Source organism: Stegastes partitus, unplaced genomic scaffold (genome assembly GCF_000690725.1).
Source record: "Stegastes partitus isolate 25-593 unplaced genomic scaffold, Stegastes_partitus-1.0.2 Scaffold1502, whole genome shotgun sequence".
NCBI classification, from domain to species: domain Eukaryota; kingdom Metazoa; phylum Chordata; class Actinopteri; family Pomacentridae; genus Stegastes; species Stegastes partitus.
The window spans coordinates 152,401-166,944 of record NW_007579233.1 but is presented as its reverse complement, the minus strand read 5'-3'; the positions used below and the strand labels follow the sequence as shown (position 1 = coordinate 166,944).

General features: G+C 40.6%; 2 protein-coding genes across 2 annotated transcripts in view; one reads left to right on the top strand and one right to left on the bottom strand.

Annotated features, from left to right (window-relative positions):
- The first annotated feature begins 2,796 nt into the window (after positions 1 to 2,796).
- Positions 2,797 to 7,121, top strand: LOC103370943 (putative gonadotropin-releasing hormone II receptor). Its single transcript, XM_008300142.1, has 3 exons — positions 2,797 to 3,360; positions 4,905 to 5,109; positions 6,287 to 7,121. Exons 1-3 carry the CDS (start codon positions 2,818 to 2,820, stop codon positions 6,805 to 6,807), a joined length of 1,269 nt encoding a protein of 422 aa, XP_008298364.1. The 5' UTR covers positions 2,797 to 2,817; the 3' UTR covers positions 6,808 to 7,121.
- A 4,039-nt stretch (positions 7,122 to 11,160) lies between these two features.
- Positions 11,161 to 14,544, bottom strand: part of wdr93 (WD repeat domain 93) — a 6,285-nt gene continuing 2,901 nt past the window's right edge. Inside the window, exons 8-13 of the mRNA XM_008300143.1 lie at positions 13,933 to 14,064; positions 12,373 to 12,580; positions 12,153 to 12,213; positions 11,905 to 12,061; positions 11,586 to 11,772; positions 11,161 to 11,425 (exon numbers count right to left, since the gene is read on the bottom strand). Coding sequence (XP_008298365.1) covers positions 11,335 to 11,425; positions 11,586 to 11,772; positions 11,905 to 12,061; positions 12,153 to 12,213; positions 12,373 to 12,580; positions 13,933 to 14,064 — 836 coding nt within the window. The 3' untranslated portion in view covers positions 11,161 to 11,334. The remainder of the gene's footprint in view (positions 11,426 to 11,585; positions 11,773 to 11,904; positions 12,062 to 12,152; positions 12,214 to 12,372; positions 12,581 to 13,932; positions 14,065 to 14,544) is intronic.

Genomic DNA, 14,544 nt, shown 5'->3' with positions numbered 1-14,544 from the left:
TACATATACAGCATATACAGTGGCAGCAAACACCCTTTTAGATCCGACTTCACCGTCACGTTTTCAAACATGACCACCCAAAGCATTAGGTTTGTGAGTCAGGTGACATTTTCTGTAAAAAAAAAAAAAGGAATTTTACTTGCTGAGCAGAAGGAAACTGCCCCTTCCAGTTGGCTTCCAGTTAAGTTGTCATGTCACAAATTTTGGCTAGCAGATAGACAACTACAGCTAAAGATTTAAAGGTGTCACATAGTGCCCGTTTTCAGCAAAGTCTCCCATGTCCCCAGAATGTGTCTATCAAATTTTTTAGCTCAAAAACTTGCGGTTCATTCTGCCATGACTGTATAACTACTGGATTTAGCCGCAAAGGAGGCAGTCCTAAATGAACTGTTTGTCTGTAGCCTAAATACAGTCGAGCTGCTGATGTCCACGTCAAGACTTTGTGGTTATTAATAAAAATATCAGCGGTGCAGAAGCAATAGAGAAGCAAACGGATGTAAAGGGCTAATTCTGGCCAAGTTCAAGTTTCACTGAAGGCAAAATGAAGACACAGTAACGCACTATTGGTGCTTGTTTACTGATTTGAAATTGCTCTTAAAGTTTCCACGATCTCTGATTGTACCTAACCTTTACAGTTTCTGCAGAGTTCTGACCTATGCGCTGATGATCAAAGCTAATAGTGACACTACCTGCACTGGCAACTAACTCGCTGGATCTTTAGTCACTCAGATGCTGGGAGTGCATAAAAACTCTTGTTCACTCTTGCAGCCATCAGCAGAACATTTTGTCATTTATTAGTTTGGGTAGCAGTGGTAAGCATCTTCATATAACAGTTTTTATTTTTTGCCTCACTAACGTTTAAGGTTGATCTCAGCGGTTCTTTACATGTTCAGACTCTGAACATCTGTCCAGTTAAACATCCAAGAGAAATATGAAGGACCAAAACTTTGACCTGAACTCTAACAATGTACCAAATTCTCTGTAATCGTCAGTTGGGCTTCACATTAAACAGAATATTGTTTTTTCAAGCAGCTTTGAGTCTCAGCTGCCTGCAAGCCAAGCCTTACGCAACAGCCTTGTATAAGTTTTACTGGAGGATTTCAGGCAGCATGGGCAACATCTAAACTCTGACTTATTTACTTATTTGATTATTTTTGCCTTGTGATCATCCACCCTAGTTTTTTGTGCCTTTACTGCATGGACTGCTTGCTTTTTCTTGGTGTGAAAGGAGTTGAGGTCAGACCACACCCCAGAGCTTCATCCTCCCTGCTCTGATTGGTGTTTGGGTAAAGGTGGCGCGGCTGCAGCAGAGGCGCCGCACAGCTCAACCTGCTGCCTGCTTGGACTCACAGCTGCATACCTGTGGAAAAGAAACGGACACAAACAACCAAGAAGCTTGTTGTAATTATTTTATTTTTTAAATACTTGGGGTCCAACATCCTTCCTATCCTACACGTAAGTTGTTTTTTTCTCCTTTCTCGTACAGTTTACACGCTGTCAGTAATGTTTAGGAATAATTTGAATAACTGTGCGCAATGTTCCTCACCTCAAATCTATTTGTTTGATTGAGGAGATCAACCTGTTTTTTTTTGCGTTGATTAGATTAGATTAGATTAGATTAGATTAGATTTTATAAGTCCTAACTTTGTTGGGATAAAATGTCATGCGTGGAGCGGGATACGACCGTGCGTAAAAGCAGCTGCAGATTTGGATACATCTTGGCTACATCGGTCACGCGTTTGTCTGCTGGACATCCAAGTTCTTCAATATTCCTTGCATCTGAATGTTGCTTTATGGGTGTGGTGCTGATCTTAAAAAGAAAAAGAAAAAGGAACCATTTAGGTTGATTATTTATAAAGAACTGCATGCGTTTGTCAATTTACTCTCGTTTATATTCAACTGGAAAACTCTCAAAGACCCACAATATAGAAGTGATTTGGACAAAAGAGAACAAAGTGGGTGTGTGTGAAAGAGAGTGAGAGTGAATAACTGGGTGAGTAGTGTGATCTCAGGTCTGTACTTACTACAAAATCAGTTGTTTTTATATTGCTTACATTATGTCATTCAGCAAGTTATATCCCTCCGTGTCTATTATAATAATTACTGTTTTATTACATGTTGATACAAGTGCAGCTGTAATGTGCAGTCGATCACGTTGCTGTAGTCATTCAAGGCAAAGCTGGTACTGATGGGACATCTCTCTAGTCCTTGGGTTGATGAATAATGAGTGACTCTTACATCCAAATGTTTCATGGTCTAGGCTATAGACAAAGAATCACTGTAATGCTGTTGATGTAGCGCTGCTCTCTCAATCTCAGTTCACATCATATTTGTATTTTTCAAATTGTTGTTGATCTTTCAATATTAGGCAGGATATTTTAATGTATCCTAAACAATCTTTTTTATTACTCTAGTTTGGATTTCCTTTCATGATTTTTTTTTGAATTCTTATTATTGCTTGCACTCTAAGAAACCGTCCACATGTGGAATTTCTCCCCATGCAGGCTAATATCAGTTAAATGTAGTTGCACGTTCTTCACAGTATGTGAGCTCCGTGTTTCCAGTCCAGCGCATATGTGGCTGGCATTTATGCATATTACTTCCTTCTGATGTGCTGCTGTAGGCTATTATTCATTTATGAGTTGTTTGCTGGCCTCCTCTCGTAACGATGTGTTCGGTTGATCTGCGCTCACTTCACGGCCCCTGACTCATCCATTTAGTCCCTTGTTAATTCCCTGTTCTTGCTTCACTCCTATTACCAGCGCTGATCTTCACGGTGGATGAGCAGGATGTTTCCTCCTCTGCGAGCTTCAGAAAATGAACTCCTCTCTGTGTGACTCTGCAGTGACCATGTACCACCTGGCGACAGACCACCAAGTTAACGCCAGCTGCAACTGCACTTCTTCCAACTGGACGGCGGAAGATGAGGCCCCGCAGTTGCCCACATTTACCACAGCAGCCAAAGTCAGAGTGATCATCACCTTCATTCTCTGCAGCATATCTGCCTTCTGCAACCTGGCCGTGCTGTTGGCGGCACACAGCGATGGGAAAAGAAAATCCCACGTCAGGGTGCTGATCATCAACCTGACGGTGGCTGATTTGCTGGTGACCTTCATCGTGATGCCTGTGGACGCTGTGTGGAACATCACAGTCCAGTGGCTGGCTGGGGACTTTGCCTGCAGGCTGCTGATGTTTCTAAAACTGCAGGCGATGTACTCCTGCGCCTTTGTCACTGTGGTGATCAGTCTGGACAGGCAATCGGCCATCCTCAACCCTCTGGCAATCAATAAGGCCAGAAAGAGGAACAGAGTCATGCTCACCGTGGCGTGGGGCATGAGCGTGGTGCTCTCAGTCCCTCAGGTAAGGTCTGGCGTTCCTGCTGACAGCATGGGCAAAGGGCTCAGGACTGACTGTAATTAGATCAGGCTTTACACTGTTTTTCGAGCAGGTGTGTTTCCGTGCACGGAAAAAACACGGCTACATTCTATACTCTGACATCCTTCCTACATTGGTTGAAGCTCTTACATGAGTATTTTATATTCTGTGATTTACAATCTCAGGTCCATAAAAAAAAACATTTCCAAATAAAAACCAGCTCAACAAAAATGTATGAAATGCAGTCTTCCTCCAATTCCTGTCTGAACAAAACAATTATTTCCACCAGAGCTTCTTGCCGACATGTGTCTATTTTTGTCAATACCAAAACATCTTAATCACCATGTGGCAAATTGCTGAAGCGAGGACCAAAGTGAACAGTAATTAAGGAGCAATTTACACAGATTGGTCTGGTTGCTGTGTGTGAGCATTCAGGCCGATCTTGAGCTTGGGAGAATATTGCCTCTTATTTTTATCTTTTTGTTGTTCTGGATAAATCCCATAATTTATCCTGGTTGCAGGTGTTGAATTATGCAGCTGTCACTATGTAAAGTTTTGTTGTAGATGACATAAAAGATGCACTTTAAACACCTGGCACTTTTGCATCTGGGATATGTTCTGTCTTCTGAAGCAAAGTAAAGTGAATTTTCATGTTCAATTTGATGAACAATCTGCCTTCTGAGTGTTGTATTCAACTAACTACATTTTGATGAGCATCAATTGACATAAACATCAAAACAAACAGGAAAAGACAATCAAGTTGTTCTTTTCAATTATTTCTATGCGTATTTTAAGCAGCAGTTGTATGATCACAACAGAACCACATATTCATTAAACGTATAAGGCTTATTGTTAAAAAAAAAAACATCTGTGGTATATAAAATGCTTTATAGTTTCGCCTCTGGATAGTTTTCTTTTCTTCTCCGAGTGATATTCTGTCTTTTATTTCACAAACAGGCCTGTTCATACTCAGTTACACATTATTTTGATTCCTCAGGTTTCTACAACTCACTTAAGTCTTTACATAATCCTATACAAATAAAGGTCCTGATGTGCCTCCTGATGAGCTCTGTGGGTCATGAGTTAGGGAGGCTGTGAACTGCTCTGAGAGACCTGCAGCATTTATGTTGTTCCTGTAAACAGAAGATGATCTTTTCAATAAGCAAATTCAAGATGGGTGGCATCTATTCCTCTGATTGTAGATTTAACAGTTTTAAAAGGTTGTTTATAACAGGAGCTTTGCTGTGTCATAGTTTAAGGGGTTCATTCATCCAACATATTTGCTTATTTCATTCATGGTACTTGTTGATTTTCAGTCCTATCCAGTTGTGCAAATCATTTTTGACACCGACAACTGAAATTGGAATCATTTCTATCACAGAAACCGTGAAAAAAAGGTGTAACTGTCAGACTGACTAATGCAAAAGGCAAGAGAGAAATATTTTTGTCGGGCCTGTGGTTAACAGACCCTTTAAGCTTAAGATGTTATCCCATATGACTTTCTAAATAGTGTTCATTTCCCTTCACAGATGTTCCTTTTTCACAATGTGACCATTATCCATCCCGAGGACTTCACTCAGTGCACCACAAGAGGAAGTTTCGTCACACGCTGGCATGAAACAGCCTACAACATGTTCACGTTTTCCTGCCTGTTCCTGCTCCCGCTCGTCATCATGATCACCTGCTACACCAGGATCTTCTGTGAGATCTCCAAACGACTGAAAAAGGACAATTGTAAGTGTAAATTAAGGCTGGGTCAGTTTTGCCTCCTTCCCAGTCTTACTTTGCATCGTCCACAGTCAACCTGTAAACTGGGATTTTAACATCAACTGAGACTATGGTTTTCAGAAGAGATGCTGTGATGAGCATTTAACGACCAGATGGTTTCCTCAAGAAATGATCCTAATGATAATGATCCCTGGACTTTTGCCAACACCGTCAGGTTTACATTTTTGCATGTTTGCCAGTTACTGGAACTACTGAGTTACCATGAAACTTAGTGCGAACATCCATGGTGGGCAAATGATGAATTTGCACCATGTATCCTTTTCCCCCATTTAAGAGGAAATCAAATCCATTTTTAAAATTTTAAACAATACTTGATTTTTATGACTAAATACTTGCAAAATGTTAGCATGCAAATACACTAAACTAAAAGGGTGGACATAGTTAATATTATGTTTGCTAATCATCAGTATGTTAACATTAGAAGTGTCAGAATATTGTAGAAGAATATAACACCACTAATGTAGGAATAAACAATTTTCAGAGACAGAAGCACACTCTGAGCTGACTTTTAAAAGCTATTCTTGTGCTATGCGATTTCTGGCCTCATCTAGTTGTCTAGTTTATAATGAAAAGTCAGTTTGCATCTTTTCTCTGTTGCAACACTCTGAAACTGAACCTCTCATAACCTCAAGAAATTAAGAACTGCCCCTTGATAAGTAATTTTTTAAAATTGAATTAACTTTTTTGATTTATTATGTGGGCTGCAAGGTGGCTCGGTGGTTAGCACTGTTGCCTCGCAGCAAGAAGGTCGCGTCCCGGTGAGGACACCCGGGATCTTTCTGCGTGGAGTTTGCATGTTCTCCCAGTGCAGTGTGGGTTCTCTCCGGGTTCTCCAGCTTCCTCCCGCACAGTCCAAAAACATGTCGAGGTTAATTGATGATTCTAAATTGTCCGTAGGTGTGAATGTGAGTGTGCTTGGTTGTCTGTCTCAGAGTGTAGCGATAGACTGGTGACCTGTCCAGGGTGTCCCCTGTCTTCGCCCTAAGCCAGCTAAGATAGGCTCTAGCCCCCCTGTGACCCTAGTGAGGATTAAGCGGTGTATAGATGATGGATGGATGGATGGAATTTATTATATGTTTGCTTTCAAGTCTTTTAATGTGTCTGTCCTCTATTTTGTTTCCAGTGCCCTCCAATGAATTGCATTTGCGGTGTTCAAAGAATAACATCCCCAGAGCCCGGATGAGAACTCTGAAAATGAGTATTGTGATTGTCTTGTCTTTCATTATCTGCTGGACTCCGTACTACCTGCTGGGCCTGTGGTATTGGTTCTTTCCCGATGACCTGGAGGGGAAGGTCTCTCACTCTCTGACTCACATCCTGTTCATCTTTGGGCTCATCAATGCCTGCCTGGACCCAGTCATTTACGGCCTGTTCACCATTCACTTCCGAAAGGGGCTCCGGCGATACTACTGCAAAGCTGCCACAGCGACGGACCTGGATAATGACACAGTTATAACCGGATCCTTTGCTTGTGCTGCCAATTCTTTGTCACTAAAAAGAGGAGTGAGCCCTGCTACCCCAGAAAGGCTCACGCTGTGCAGCGACAACAACAGCAAAACAGAGTCGACATCAGAGAGGAGCAGCTTTCTAACTGCCGACACTGACGCAGAAAGAGTTCAGTCCAACCCTGAGAGCATTTTATGAGAGGAGTAGAGGGGAAGAGGGCCTTCGAAGGTTTATACCACTGTTGTATAACTATTATTTATTTATTCAGATGTATTCGGTGTCTGACTGTCTGATGTGTGGGGACCCGTCTCATTGAATGCTACATGTCATTTCAGCTTACTTAAAGTGCTCATGTACAAAACAAAAGGGGCAGAAATTGCTGTAGGCTGGAAAATTCACAACTTTATATTATAGGAGGGAAAGCTCACATAATGAATACATTCATCATCTTATGCTGACATAATGTGAGCTACTGACACTGAGGAATGTTTATGTGTGCTGTAAATTGTAATTAGTGGTCATCTTGAAATAAATGTATTTATTGGCACCAGTGGAGGGAGTGTTGGTTCATTTTTTGCTGTTTGAAAAAAAAAAATGCAGCTGCAATTGGAAGCATACAAATTCATGTTGGGCAGCAATTACATGGAGATTTCTAATGTAAACACACGTCAGTCTCTGTGCTGATGTTTAGCAGCAGCATCCCTGTAGGGGCAGCTGCCTATGATCAGCAGTGAGTCAGAGCACCCAAATAGAAAGGCCATTTCTACTCTGGAATCATGACAAATTGGTGTCAGTTTTTTCTAAAACAAGGCTTTCGTTAAGAAAAAGGTATAAATGGGACATGTAGGTTCAGGTGCAGCGAGCTCTTGTCCAGTGCTCGAAGAGGATTAGAGGATGCTCAAATGTCAACAAAGGGGAGAGAGATGTAACTTTGGATGCATTTGTTCAACCTGTAATCATCTAATAAACATAGTGTGTTGAGCAATGATTAATGTGCACATGACTATACTAAAAAATACTGCCGAACATTAATGTCTCGCAAAATAATCATAACTAAAGCCACAAGCGGCGATGGACAGATCCTATGATTGTCGGCCTTCGTGCATGTCGAGTTTTGACAGAAACGCGCTCTGGGCGGGACTCTGATCCGGTGTGTCGAGCTTCGGGCAGATCGGAGCAAGTGCGGCCTAGTTATAAGCCACTTCCTGCTTCATGGCGAGCCACGGTGCATGTCGGGCCGTGGCGGAAATGTGCTGTGGCTGGAACTCAGAGCATGTGTGTATAATTTCAGGCAGACTGGAGCACGTACAGGTCAGCTCCACAGTACTTCCCGTTTTATGGTGTTCGACGGCGCTGTGTTTTTTCAAAATGGCGGACTTCCTGTTGGGTTTAGGGCTTGGCGCTGATTGATTTTTTTGTGTATCCCGACCTGCTACACATGGCCACCAAATTTTGTAGGTCTAGGTGAAACGGCCTGCCGACGGGACTCCGTTGAATGCCAGAAACACAGCAAAAATGCACAAAATGGCCTTTCATCAAAATTGTGCAAATTTTAACAACCTTTAATCACCACGTCCTGGAGTTTATGCTGGCCAAAGTTCAGGTGTGTACGACATAATCCCTGGGAGGAGATTTTGTAATGACCAAAAATGAGGAAAATGGCTCGCCGTTTTTCCAACATGGCGGACTTCCTGTTGGGTTTAGGGTATGGCTGTCACTGACTTCTTTATTCGTCCTGACCTCCTCCATAAACCTACCAAATTGTGTAGGTCTAGGTCAAACGTTCTTCCGATGGGACTCCGTTGAAATTTTCTAGGTGGCGCTGTGGAGCCATTTTTCTATTGAGGTATGTATTTCCCCCTAATTATAAAATTTTTCCATGGGTCTGATGTGTGTGCCAAGTTTTGTGAGTTTTAGAGTATGTTTAGGACCTGAAAAACGTGTTTCTTCGTGATGACGAAACAATGACATGGCAGTTCCAATAGGGTCCACTGTAGTGCTCGGACCCTAATAATAATCTATATCTGCAGTTAATGAAGGCTGGCTGTGCACATGGAGGATTTCTTTAGGTCACTTTCCGTGGTGGCAACAAACTAATCATTTTAAACTGAGATAAGAAACTGAATCCACTTTCTAAATTGATGTCTTTATCATCCATCTTTCATTAATCAACCCAACAGTGTGCCAACGGGACCAAGAAAATGATCTGAATTTTAATTTGTAACCTTATGCCAAATATTTCCATTTGCTATGGTCACAACTTATGTTTTTGTTTTTTTTAATCCATTAATCTATCACTTATTTTTTCAAACTCCTGATTCATTGTTGGCATGAACAATGTTAGCAGAAAGTCAAAAATGTTCATCGCAATTTTCTTGAAATCAAGGTGACGTCTGAACAGTCTTGGCTGGAAACAGGCTTTTCTTTGTTTGCTTAATGATGCCTTGATGAATAACCAATTCGCAAAATTGATTTCTGTCAGTCTGTGGAACTAGTTCATAAAGGAAAACTGTGACATTTTGGAAATTACGCTGAGAGTTATATTTGAAAACTAATACTACTGTCAGATCTGTGTGTAAATATGAAGCTGACAGCTGGTTAGCTTAGCATAAACAGCTAGCCTGACTTTGTCGACTTTGTAGCTGTTCCATTCAGTTCAATTCAAATAACTGTATTTATCCCATAGGGGCAATTCAAATAACATGAAGTAACATGGTTAACATGGTATATCTCATATGATTAATTTACAGAACATTTAAAAACGACACATTGTGGGTTTCTGTAAAGCTAAGCGAACCTGCTGCTCACTGTAGCTTCATAGTTGCTGTACAGACAAGACGGTGGTATGTGGCACATCATTCTCATTTGTAACTCAGAGTTAGAAAGCAAAAAGTCATATTTCCAAAACATCAAAGTAGTTCTTTGATTAACTCAGTATAATTGGACATGGAGAAGTAAATAATTGCCAGTTTCAATTATGTCATTTTGTTTAGCTTTTGCCAAAGAGTGTAGGAAAAAAATAAATGAACAAAAAAGACAAATATTACAGTTAATTGTAATGCTCTGGGGAAGAGAAAAAAAAACACCTGAAGTGGCATCACTGGGTAAAAAAAACAAACTGCAAACTCTCTGCCTCCCACAGATTTTTTTCAAAAGTACAAAATTGATTTTGACACAAACACACGCCAGGCTCTCTGCATAGAGCACCTGGCCCTTTGGAATCAATCTCTCTGTAAAGCTTTTTAGAAATTCAAATGAGGCTTTGAAGCAGATATTAAAATCAGTATCAGTATCTGTTCCCTTTCACAGAGACACGCCACAGTATGATCTGATAGGACTGGTGAAAACAAATACAAATTACGGAGCAATGTGAATAAATGCGTCTGTGCAAAGAATAGCAGCGACACTGTTATGGGTGGAGGAGAAAAAAAAGTCTGTGAAACGAACACGACTCCCACATGATGGTTCAAGAATGTACTTAGTGTTTTGTCACCAATCTGTGTCCATATCACCTATCCTCCAATTTCCTGTTGCCCTCGTTATTCAGCCATTGCATTCCCCTGTTATTCGCACGTGCCAGTTTCATAAAACCTTCAAACTGAACCTGTGTGATTATCTTTACAATTTGTTGTATACTACAATTTAAAGATGTGTACTTTAATAAAATCCTCTGTACGCTCTCCTACATTAGTTGGTGTCCTCTGAAAATGACACATGAAACATTCAAAGGCCCCAAAGGCAACAAACTCATGCCATGACTGAGGTCAAACCACCATCCTGAATACAGTCACCCTTTCAAAAGACACATGAGACATGGCCTCGCAGCACCACAGATAGAAACACAACCATGTTCTTGTTTTCTGAGACAAATTCAGTATCAGTGCCTGAGTTTGATTTTACAGTAAAATAAAAACTGGAGATTAGTTGGTAGCATGAGACAGTATTTACAGGTTTGACTGTTCAGTTTAAGTGTTGCTTTAAGATGATCATCAATCAATTATCGATATGAAATACTTCAGCTACATAATCTTATTGGATCATACTGATTTATCAGAGAAAACACACAGCCACGATACCTTTGGTCCACTTATCATACAGCGTTTGCTGCTTATGGCAGACCATACATACAGTTTTAAGTTAAAGATATGATTTCTATGATTTCTGTCATTTTCAGTTGTTGCTTTGTGTTTTTTATTTAAAGCCCTGAAAAAACACACATTTAGCTGAATAGGTTTCACTTCTTATTATATAATTTTGTTATAACCAGAATAATTTTTTTTTTTGCCAAGTCGGTGTTCACATATGTGGAATCTGACGTGTTGATTTGGTCCACGATATAATTTAACAGTGTGACCCCACCGGGAAATGGAGCAGAAATCAATACAGCTGCTGTAAATCAGTTACTTATTGATCACTGCTCTGCACGATATATCATCAACAGTTTATTGGAAAAATATGTCTGTCAGAAATTTCAAGAGACTTGTGTTGATTCAGATATTTTTATGTATTTTATTTTATTTTTTATTACTTATATCCATTAAAAAAAAAAAATCCATATTCTACACTGCTTGCAAATATTTCAAATGGCAAAAATGATATCTGTTTGTGAATTAGCACTGTGTGTCAAGGAGATTCATGCAGTGAAGCAGGTCGGAATCCAGACAGGTTTGTAGTATCTCAGTAGTACCTAGATGATTTGTTGCAGTTCTTCAGCTGGCTGCAGCTCTACTGTCTTTGTTGTAATGTCACTGCAGTTTCCTGTAGCCGCTCCCATGTCTTCATTATATCTCTGGTCCTTTCAGCCACAGACAGAGCTCTTGACATGAAAACAGAGGAACACAAAGCTACTTCAACATTCAAACAGGAATCGTTTGTTTTGCGTTTGGAGTGTACATAATATCTGATTCATCTTGGGAGTCCATTAAAAAAACAAACATAATCACATTATTCAGATGATGGAGACAAAAAAAACTCACCTTTGCTGGAGGTAGACATTGCAGGTTTCTTCTAATGTGTCATAGCTCAGTGTTTTTTGTTGTTGTGGAGAGTCTGGGTGTGAAATAACAAACTGTTTAGTGATGCCAGACTCTCTGAAACGGAAGATGAAAAGCTGACTCTGGCTGCTGTCCTCGGAAGAAGCACTGCAGCTGGTGTCCTGGTCACCTGGGTGGGACATGAAAACCTGGAGTTAAAGTATTTATTCTGACAGTTCACTGAATGTCATGCTCTTCATGTCACATCACCTGTGACTCTCATTATCAATACTTAGAAGGGTTCCGTGGTGGGGGGGTGTACCTCGTATGAACAGAGTTTGCAGCTTGGCGTTCAGCGCATAAACAGGACTGCAGGGAGTCGAAACCAGATGGGTTGTGGGAGGAGTCAAGAAGCACACAGTGGTTTTGTTGATAACATCTTGGAGGAACATTTTTCCATTTCTTTTTACCACAAGTGACTAGTCGGGGCAAGAAAACAGAGTAAAATGAGCCTGAAATTATTAATTAGTTTTCTAGCAAATCATTCATTAACAGCTTTAGTGTTCCTACCAAACCCTGGAGAAATGGTACTGAGGTAATGACAGATGGGAAGTCCCTGCTGTCTTCTGGCCTGTACAGACACAGGACATAATGCACGACAATGTTTAGTTTCATCCGCTCATAGCCTTTTGAGTTATCAAGCAGGGCACAGAAGGACAAGAAGGAATTTAATTTGCAGAGAAAGCTAGTTGTACACAGTAAATACAGGAATATGTCAAACTCAGGTAACCTTTCAGTGAGCTGCGTTGTGCAGGACTGTGTCCCTCGTCCTGTGGTCACGGTGTGAATTTCTCCGCTTTTACACAACAACAAAAGATGGACTTTTTCTGCAGTAAAAATCTCGGAATCATCAGCACACACAGACCAGTAATCTGTAAACTGCATCCTGATGAAAGCACTGTTTTCTGCTGGAACTAAGACAACAGCCAGTGGCGCCCCTGAAAGAAAGACAGGAAAAAGATTCAACGAGAATTAGGCCTTAAACTTGTTTATATTTTAAACTTGAAGCAAACGTTAGACTGTTAGTCACTCGCGCACACACACGCACACTTGGGACTGTTTACACAAGTTTCACTTGTTTTTGACAACAAGATTTAACAAAGCATTTAGCTTAAAGCAAGACAGTGTCTGGACCACAGCCACTGAGGCTCCACTGGTGAATTCAGAATGATGGCCATGAGCACTTTATTATAAAACAACTAAAATGTTCATTTCCTGCATTACTGCTAAAACTTCATGTACCAGTGGCATAAGTAAAATCACCCAAAAGATCCAAAAGTCAGCCAACTGACTCATTAATGTCAGTTATTCTACAATCTATCTCAATCAAAAGTGTCTCTGGAGTCCTGGACCGTTAATGTAAAATATGATAAGGGGATTGCTGCCAAGTCACCACACTGAGACTTAACATGCTGAACAGCCTACATGCTGTGCATGTAGTACACATGCACTCATTTGTAAAATAACAGACTCAGCAGGATTCTTCTCAGTACCTCTGAGTTCTTCAATATAACTGCCCCACCCGCTGTCTCTGCTCTGCCGATTCCTTCCTCCTGACCCCCATCGTCACAACCAAGCATCAGACCTTAGGGGACCGAGCCTTTGCTGCTGCCACCCCCACCCTGTGGAACTCCCTTCTTCAGCACATTAGACAATCAGACTCTCTCAGAACTTCAAATCACAGCTCAAGACCCACCTGGTCAAACTGGCATTTCCTCCTTGACCACACTCTCTACTATCACACTTCAATACTTCATTGTCCGTTCTCTTCTATCCACTGTGTTTCCATTTGTATGCTTTTTGTAAAGCGTCTCTGAGTTTTTTAAAAAGCACTATATAAAAGTTATGTATTATTACTATTATTGTTATTATCATTATTACCTCATAGGGGTTATTTCACTCATTTTACATATTTTCTATAACTAAAACATAATTTATTGCTTGTTGTTCTGGAGTATTTGACTTTTTTCTAGTTTGAGCTTTTGTAGCAACACGTAGCAAATCAGCTATCAAGTTTAACAGCCTTGATGGAGAATGAGCAACATGGAACATAGCAAAACGGCTGCAGGAGGTAAACTGGCTTGTTCCTTTCATTGTGTTGTATAATGATGTTGCTCATATGCTATGCTGTAAACATTCTTAGTATTCCTTGTGTTGGCGAGAATAAGATGCTTGCAGGTTATCTGAAAACTCAAAATGGTTAAAACAATGAGTTTTCAGCTATAGCCAAACAACTCAGGGGTCACACATCACACACTTTAAGAGATAGTCCACTGTTAGATTTGCTCACCAGATAGTCTGTCCCAGACACACACCAGAGCATCATCCAGCCCAAGAGCTATGTAACGAGTGCATCTACTAACAGCCGAGCAGAGGATTTCCTTTGCATGTGGCCACAGCACATCAGGCATTGGTTCCACATCTGCTTCAAGAAACAGAAAAGGGTCCCAAATCAAAATTCATATTAAATTATGACTCAATCAACCTCTCTAGTATAAAGAAAAGGCACAGTAGCAACTAATTTTAAAGATGTGTTTGTAAGCATCCAGCAGGTTAATCTCTGAACAAATAAAATAGACCACCTGCTTTGTTCTTTGGTGCTTTTTGCAGCAAATACTGACAGAGATTCTGGCTGCCAGTCCACCACACAGCAACAGCAACAGGCATTCCCGCTGAGAAAAGGTCAGAGATTGAACATGGAATTAATAATAGGACAGTCTGCATTCACACTTCAACATGACTTCAAAAGAGCTAACTGATGAATATGAAATGCAGAGACTTAATTAGAAGGAGCATATTAAATTATACTTTAATCGTAGGAAATTTACATTCAACAGACAAATTGCAACTACGAGAAAACCCAGCAACACTCTTGCTTGATTACAAACCTGGCTGAAAATTT